This window comes from Stylophora pistillata, chromosome 1 (genome assembly GCF_964205215.1).
Source record: "Stylophora pistillata chromosome 1, jaStyPist1.2, whole genome shotgun sequence".
NCBI lineage: Eukaryota > Metazoa > Cnidaria > Anthozoa > Scleractinia > Pocilloporidae > Stylophora > Stylophora pistillata.
The window spans coordinates 38,087,875-38,096,612 of NC_142519.1; the positions used below are offsets into that span (position 1 = coordinate 38,087,875).

Genomic DNA, 8,738 nt, shown 5'->3' on the forward strand with positions numbered 1-8,738 from the left:
TTTTCTTTACATATCAAGAAAAACATCTCGATTTCTGCTTTGATGCTGATCACAAACTTTTTCTTTTTTTAAATTTGTTATTTCATGCTATTCTGACATCTTACTTTTCTACATTTACATATCCGCTCGCTTGCACCGGCTCTACAATTTCTTCTTTTCTACTTTTTATTCCAAACAAGTTAATGAAATGACTTATATCTACTTGTACGTCTTTGGCAGGAACAACAGTAATCCATCGTTTCATGAAAAACATCTTCCCGTCATTGCTTTATGTAGTGGCTTTGGTTGGATGTTTTCCACGCATCGAGTGGCAGTTTGGGAGTTTACAATGGAAAACTTTAATTAAGGCAAAAAAAAATAAAACTGTTAAAACATCGATCGATCGATCCCTTCAGAAAAACACACTTTCTGTGTTGAGTCCATCACTTTTTCAATCAACCAATAAAAAAAATTCAATTGCCGTATTCTGATTCTTGTTCGCAAGAAAGTTGAGAAATCTCCAATTAAATCCATATATAATTAAACTATACCCGTGTGTTTTGAAAGGTAGAAACCAAAGAATTTGCTACAATAATATTTCTTTTGATTGGAAATTATTGAATCAAGGTACTACTCAAGGTAGCGTAAGCGGACCCTATCTATTCCATATTTTTATAAATGATCTAGAGATCTATTTAGATACCCTGCCAGTGTTATTCTAGTATGCTGCTGTTTCAAATATCATTGCTCCTGTTTACAATTTAAAGACATGTCTGAGACATTGGTCAAACATTTCTTAGAGTGGATAGAAAAGAATGGAATGTTCTGTAACCCTAGCAAATGTAAGGAGCTTACAGTCCTAGAAAGGCAATCATGAATTGTACCCTCCTGTATTAGGGATCCCTAGTTGTACTTATGTGAGCATTCTAGGTGTAACCTTTCAGAGTGACTGTAGGTTCAATACACATGTTAAATGCCTCTATGTCCTTAGATCTCTACCTAAAGAGGGGTATAAGCAGATAGAAATAGACTTTCTTTTCGATTCCTTAGTACTTCCCCGATTTCACGTATGCCCATATGGAGCATCAGACTCCGACCTCACCCCAGTACAATGTTTTTTTCGATCGTTGTTGGAAAAGGAATTTTATTACAAGAAATCACAATTTACGATCAATTTTACAGAAGCAGTAGTATTTTTAAAAAGGTTTCTAAGGCCGCCAATCACCCCTATCGCTTTTTATTCCGCTTGTAAAGGCCTGCAGCTACAATCTACGGACTAGGTCTGGCACCAGAACAAGCATCAAAAGAAAACGTTTTAAAAATACATTCGTTGGTCGTTTAACTTTTAGACATAACCTATATGACAATTTCTAACAGTAATCAGGTGGTAAATTTAATTTTGTGGAATTATTAACCTTTTAACTCATTTAACTCAAATTGCTTGTAACACTAGGATTGTATTTTTCTGTTTTGAATCAATAGAGACCATTATTATTATTATTATTATTATTATTATTCATTATTAAGCACGCTTATTTAAGCTTACTTCCTACCTTCAGAGGCTGATTTTTTTTTTGACCAGATTGAAGTTACACTTTTCAACTAGCGTTTGCAAAAGAAAAAAAAATTAAAAATCTCAAAAAGTGTCCGACTTATTTAAAAAAACGTATTTTCGAATAAAAGTTAATAACTCATGAAGGTGTCATAATCTCGTAAATGGGCGAACCCCCCGGGGGAATATTCGAATATTCGGAGGAATATTACATCGCGCCCTTGACAAATTTCACACGTGGAAGTAATCTGCTCGTAGAAAGTCTTTTGTCGTGGATATAACACAAAACTTAAAATTAGAGAAGAGTCCTTGGGTAAAGAAAAAGAAAAAAAAGGGTTCTGTCCTGGTGTACCGGTTCACAAGGGAATTACCATTGTTCTCTCTTTGTTTAGGAGTCATCGGTTAGCTATTGTGTATTGTTTGGTCTTTTGTATTGGCTCTTGTGAACCGGTACACGAGGACAGAACCAAAGAAAGGTCCAAAGAAGAGAGAAATGGCAGCATTTTGTCAAAAAAACAAAACAAAACAAAACAAAGCGACAAAGGTTCTTGGTTTGGCCAGGAGCCGTCGACAAGCTCGGCATCCACTGAAGATCGACAGCATTCGATTATCCTTAGGGCAAAGAGCTGAAAAATTAAAGTCAACACCACAGAAGGTTGTAAACAAGATTCTTCTTTGGAATCTGACGAAACCGATGGAGAAAAAGAAGAATGCGACAGATTTACCCTTTCTGCCGCGGGTTTGCTCTTCGCCGACTTTGTCCATTACTAAACGATCAACAGGGCGAGATAAAAAAATAAAAAAAAAAAAAGACTGCTACACGATACTTTTCCCGGGAAAATGTTGATCCATTGTCATTGAGGCCAGGTCTCGTCTATCTCATTGGTTTGCGGTTTCAGGAGGCGAGATAATCTCCTGGTGTGGCGCAAGTTGTTTACAAACCTTTGGGAGCTAAAATCTCGCATTTGATTTTGAGAGGAATACATCCACTTTGAACGAATTTATAGGGTATGTAGATTTGACCGATTTTCGTGAAATTTCGCCAAAACATTCCCGTGATGATGACTAACAAAAGTTTGTCAGGAAATTTTGATCTTTTAAATATTTTTTACGTGGTGTCCATTTACGCAAAACGCTTCGCATATTTTTCGCTACCCTAACTTTAGATGCGAATATCCAGACAACCAATCAGAATATCGGAAAAGCCTGACACACCTTTGTTGATTGATGCCTTGTGAATGAGACTAGGCAGCCATTTTTCTCGTGCCGCGGGATCCGATACCCGATAAATTCGATAGAAGAACACTCGGTCATTTCACGCCTTTCTGGCTCCTGACACTTCCTAAATGAAAAAATCGCCGAAATTATATTTTTATCGTAAATTGCATTTATTAACCTTTGTTTTGATGTCTAGTTTGTTAGGGTTTTCTTCCAACTAGCGCGCGTACGAATTTTCTCCCGAAGGACATCCGCGAAGGTAGGAGGTAACCTTAATTTTTGGGCTTTCAGGGTGGGCGCTTATTTGAGGCAGGGCGCTTATGGTACCCCATTCTCCCTGAGGTGATACCGCTGACAAACGCCAAGATGCCCCTTGGCTCGGGATTGAACTATCCCACGCCGGCAAAGGTCTTTTAGGTTAAACGTAAGAGAATAGAGCCTTTGTCTTAAAACGAATCAACCGCAATGTCATTCAAATGTTTACTTTGACATCAAGGTCGTAATTTTACATCTTAGATTTACCGGCTTCGTGCACGCCTTCAGCCTTATCTTTTTCTCCCTTCGATGTTTTTTTAATTTTTAACAAGCACAGCGTGTTCCAACTTGATGAGACAGCTTAGACTTAGTTATGGCTTAGAGAGGAAACCAGCAGCTACAGCCACAAAGGTAGGCGTGTGTCGAGAATGGCAGTTGTTTTAGAAGTTGCTTAACGAGAATGTAGTGGAATACATCGCATAAACAATCCATTTCTGTTACATGATGACACATCTATGCTTTTGAAATGCTACCGGTTGCTACGTTGTTTACAAGGCAAGAGTCGAGAGTCGGGTAAGTACGTGACTAAATTCAGCTGAATTTTATAAGTTCACAGTTCAACTTATGTTACAAGTAAGCTAGTGCCACGTATTCTTATTGCAGTATCATAAATGCCAAGCAAAGGTTTTGATTACCCTCCTGTCCAATAGCCAAAGGGGTTTTGAGCGGAATTACGCGAAACAATTCCATGCTTGCATAAATTTGGCCCCAGCGTTTCATTATTCAATAACTATTTGCAATCAGGCTTGTTTACAGGAGGTTTGAGATGGATCCAAAAACGAACGCAGCTCCTATAAGGATTTGGGAAATTTTTCTTTATAAAGTTCCCTATGAAATCTGTCACTACTTTCCGAAAGTAAAGATGACCCATGATCTGACCTTGAACTGAGTTCGCTTGCAAACGAAGATACGTTCTTAATTTACTTTGATTTGGAGTCTGGCGCAGTTAAAACGCCGAATTTTTCTAGGACACGAAGAAGCTAATCAACTACTTTAACCAAGTACATCAAAAGATCGATTTTTAACTCTGTCATGTTTGTTCGTTCCGAAGATTACCTTTTTTTTGGATTAAAAATTAAAACTAATTTCAATAAGTAACTGGCGTGACCAAGCAACTATCATTATGCATTGTTTGCGGTATTATTTGTCTCCACATTTCTTATTCAATAAACAGTTTAAAAAGAAAGCTCCTAACTGGTTCAAGGTCTTTTCTTGTTATTTCCATAATATTAGGTAAATCTTAGTCAGTAGGGCTCAATGTTTTGTCCCTGTGAAAAGGTTATTCACTTGAAAAACGAGTGTAAGGGTGGCCCCTTAATTTTTTTCAAGGTGAGAATTAAGTACAGTGATCTACGTATGCTGTTCGACGGTGAAACCAAAAGTTGACCTTTTCATTTGCCAAATATTGTATATAAATTATTGTAATTCATTGTGAGGTCCAAACAATGGATGCAAGTTCAGAATCTCAACCACTGAACTTTATCATTTGGTTAGAGCCATTTGAAAGACAAATTACCAGATGAAGTAAAAGGAAAGAAAAATAGAAATGTAATGCCACATTAGCCATGATGCGTGGAGGTTATGATTTTGATGGATTTTCATTCATTTATCTCATGCATTATGAAGAATTGAAACAGCTCAGAAGGCAGATATGTTTCTGCACTTTCCATTTCGTATTTATTCGCTCAGGAGAAAAGGTACAGAAATTTTAGCAATCTGTAGTAATTTAACCATATTGCATAACCAAGTTATAAAGGAAAAGAGCTTGAATATTAGGCTTGTGGGAGAGGATTTTCAATTTAACACACCAGCCTAGGAGAGTTAGGAGATGACTTGGCTTAGTAAAAAATGTACTACTTTCAAAAACCAGGTAATTGCCAAGTCAATTAGATAGTGGGATTATCACAACCTTGGAAATATGTTAAGAGTTCATTTATAAATTTTAAAATAGGAAGAGCATTGTTTATCGTGAGATCACTCTCTCCGCTGATCGGAAACACTGAAATCAAGGTTAAAATTCAGAAAAGGAGTATTTATGCACCAATTATCAACAGCTATTTTTTTATGAAAGGCAAGTAAAGCAAAAAGAATCAACTTCTTGAAATAGTTTCCACTTGATTAAAGTTCAGGGTGATATTTAAAAAATTATACAGCACTCGATGGTTCATTTTCACTCTCATATGGATTTTTTCCTTATTTAGTGGTACTAGTGACTTGGCTAACATATTTGTTCTTTTGCAGAAATTTGGACAATTCCCCTGGAGCTTTATTTCACAGGTTTGTATTATTGTCCCCTATTTTGTATCTATAGTTCAACTTGCTTATAATACTAAGACTCATAGTGTTTATTGGAATTAAATTTGCTGCAAATCTAAAGCTATCACTTGTAGAGGATCTATATACCTTGACTGGCCCCAAATTAAATGCTTTCTTTTGAGCTTGTTTAGGATATTGCTCTTAGACTTGCTGAGGATACTGGTCTTTGACTCGCTGAGGATACTGGTCTTTGACTCGCTGAGGATACTGGTCTTTGACTCGCTGAGGATACTGGTCTTTGACTCGCTGAGGATACTGGTCTTTGACTCGCTGAGGATACTGGTCTTTGACTCGCTGAGGATACTGGACTTTGACTCGCTGAGGATACTGGGCTTTGACTCGCTGAGGATACTGGTCTTTGACTGGCTGAGGATACTGGGCTTTGACTCGCTGAGGATACTGGTCTTTGACTCGCTGAGGATACTGGACTTTGACTCGCTGAGGATACTGGTCTTTGACTCGCTGAGGATACTGGGCTTTGACTTGCTGAGGATACTGGACTTTGTAAGTCTGGCTCATTGAGAAGAAGTCTGGTTGACTCGCTGAGAATAACTCTGGTTGGCTCGCTGAGAATAAGTCTGGTTGGCTCGCTGAGAACAAGTCTAGTTGGCTCGCTGAGAATAATTCTGGTTGGCTCGCTGGGAATAAGTCTGGTTGGCTCGCTGAGAATAATTCTGGTTGGCTCGCTGAGAATAAGTCTGGTTGGCTCGCTGAGAATAATTCTGGTTGGCTCGCTGAGAATAAGTCTGGTTGGCTCGCTGAGAATAAGTCTGGTTGGCTCGCTGAGAATAAGTCTGGTTGGCTCGCTGAGAATAATTCTGGTTGACTCGCTGAGAATAATTCTGGTTGGCTCGCTGAGAATAAGTCTAGTTGGCTCGCTGAGAACGAGTCTGGTTGACTCACTGAGATGTTTGGTATTGCTATAATAAAAAATTATTTCAGCCAAAATTTCTCAAATACGGTTAGTTGTAGTGGGAGTATGTCTTTCTGTCATTAGAAAGACATACTCCCACTTGTTTTTTTCTTCTTTTTTCCCCAGTACAACTATCTAATGTCAAGTTATGGATCTTTACATTGTAACAATGAAGCTGTGAATGAATAGAGGTGGTAGGTGTGAATGATTAAAATCTTATTGTGGAATTTTAAAGTAACATGCCCCACCTTTCCTCCCCCCTCAAAAACTTTAAATAACCAGAATACTAAATGCCAAGGAAGGCAAGGTAGTAGTATTGTTGATTAAAATATATACCAATACCTAATCTAATTATGGTAATATCGTGCATATGCTGTGAGAATTAGGTTTAATAGAATTTAATAGGTTTACAACTACACAATTAACATTTGTGGGTAAAACCAATGTTCATAATGTTGATGTCTAGAACCTGTCTATCTAATAACAAAATTAAGAATAAAGAGCAATTCTCCTTTCAACAGAACACTAACAAAATTTTAAACACATAGCTTCCCCAAATCAAAACATAACATTCAAAGTCATTAAAATACTTGACTATTTTCCATCTGCAGTAAGGACCACATTTGGAAGAAGAGGTCCATTTAGTGAGTTGATGATCCTTATTCCAAAAGAAAATAACCCCAGTCTAAATGTTTGCTTTTCAGGTAAGTTGAAAAATTTTGCCAATCAATGACAATTATCAAACCCTCTTAACCCTTTAACTCCCTAGATCTGACTGTTAAATCTCTCATCTAGCTGATACACATTTCTTTGTAAATCAGTTACAGGAATTTGCCACTTAAGTTTAAGAATTTACATGCTAATTAACTGGGAGTTAAGAAGTTAATAAAAAAATTAATGTATTTCTGAATTAAGGCTGTTGTAGAGTCTCAATCTATATTTTTTCCTTCCTGATGTGCGTCATTGCAAAAAATGGCTCATACTTATCTACTCTGTGGAGTGAATTGGTTTTTGAGGAGATTGATATCACTTAAAAATGAAAAGTGTAACATTTGAAAAATTGCTACCTTAAAAATGTCCCATAAAATTGTCCCAATAGCTGTTAACAGTGTTTGGTTTTACTTATTGAATTAATATTGAACTGGTCACCCAGTTTTTAAACTTATAGTTTTACAATGAGCATCATACATTTTGTTACACCTAGGAGAATCCCTGAAAGATGTAAGTGATGATCAAATGGAACATACAATTTGTCACTTATGTGAACATTTCTCATCTACTTCTACAAGAGATTGAGTAAACCATTGGAGAATATCTATTTTTTCAATTAGTTATAAATGTTTTGGATGCAGAGATTAGTCACATTAGGGAAAATATTGAGAAAAGGATAAATTTCATGTACAAATACTGCCTTTTCATGTATCATACAAACGAGGCAAAAATGTCGTCATCTTTCATGCGTAGAGTCGGGCCATACCATGATAAAATTAAATCTAAAGCAAATATCACATTTCTTTGTAAAACAATTGCATAAAATGCACAAGAAGGCATAAAGAAAACCATAAGAAATATTTCCGTCATTAATGAATTTTTTCCACAAAATTAATTTTAGCTATAATAATATACATGAAAAAATTTCTCGGTTCTGATTGGTTAAGATGAATGCATTTTTCAGTTAATTCAGTGCAGAAGAGAGTTAATTCAGTGCAGAAGAGGGCTAATTCAGTGCAAAGAAAGAAACAAACCAGACATTCTGATTGGTCAGAATCATTGGTTAATGTCAATGTTAAGGTCAAGGTCAATGTCACTTGCAGAGTTTGAATAAATTATTTTTGCACATGATGGGCGCGCTTTTCTTCTGCGTAGTTATGAGAAGCTACCTCGTATTTTTTCATGTATATTATTAATAGATAATCACATGATTTTCTCGTGCAATTTGGAATAAATAAGCACTTGTAAATTTTTTCAAAGACCACAAATTGCACTCGCCCTACGGGCTCATGCAATTTTGTTAGTCTTTGGAAAAATCTACTCGTGCTTATTTATTCCAAATTGCACTCAAAGTCATGTGATTACCTATACAAAAATCTGGAACTGTTCTTGTATCAAATTGGATCAACAAAATTCTTAGAGCTGATTGAACTCATGATATTCAACTATTGTTAAAAGGTTAACAAAATTTGTAAACATTTCATTTAAAAAGTCAAGTAGCAGAAAGGTCGGGGACAAGCATCCAAGGGATCGAAAGAGCAGAAGGCTCCTCGTTACTAGAGAAAGCCAAAAGAGTAAGTAAATTCTTTAAACTACGAATTAAACCAAAATAATTATTGTTTCTGGAACCTGTCATCAAATTACTAACAAATAATATAAATCCCCGATGTGCAAAATCATGTTCTATGAGTTTCATGTGCTGCAATAACTGGTGAAAACATAACATAACCATGG

The 8,738-nt window shown here is 36.4% G+C and overlaps 1 protein-coding gene across 20 annotated transcripts in view; it reads left to right on the forward strand.

Moving 5' to 3' along the window:
• The first annotated feature begins 1,719 nt into the window (after nucleotides 1-1,719).
• LOC148742375 (uncharacterized) overlaps nucleotides 1,720-8,738 on the forward strand; it is a 62,947-nt gene continuing 55,928 nt past the window's right edge. For 14 of the 20 annotated variants that reach the window (XR_015999485.1, XR_015999478.1, XR_015999471.1 and 11 more), the window contains exons 1-6: nucleotides 1,723-3,577; nucleotides 5,306-5,341; nucleotides 6,420-6,487; nucleotides 6,905-6,997; nucleotides 7,498-7,587; nucleotides 8,496-8,578. Coding sequence is in view for 8 of the 20 variants with exons in the window: in XM_088755660.1 (XP_088611786.1) it covers nucleotides 6,475-6,487; nucleotides 6,905-6,997; nucleotides 7,498-7,587; nucleotides 8,496-8,578 (279 nt within the window). In the remaining 12 variants the exon portion in view is untranslated. Of the gene's footprint in view, nucleotides 3,578-5,305; nucleotides 5,342-6,419; nucleotides 6,492-6,904; nucleotides 6,998-7,497; nucleotides 7,588-8,495; nucleotides 8,579-8,738 lie in introns of all 20 variants that reach the window. The other 6 variants (XR_015999488.1, XR_015999472.1, XR_015999491.1 and 3 more) reach the window with 4 other exon arrangements.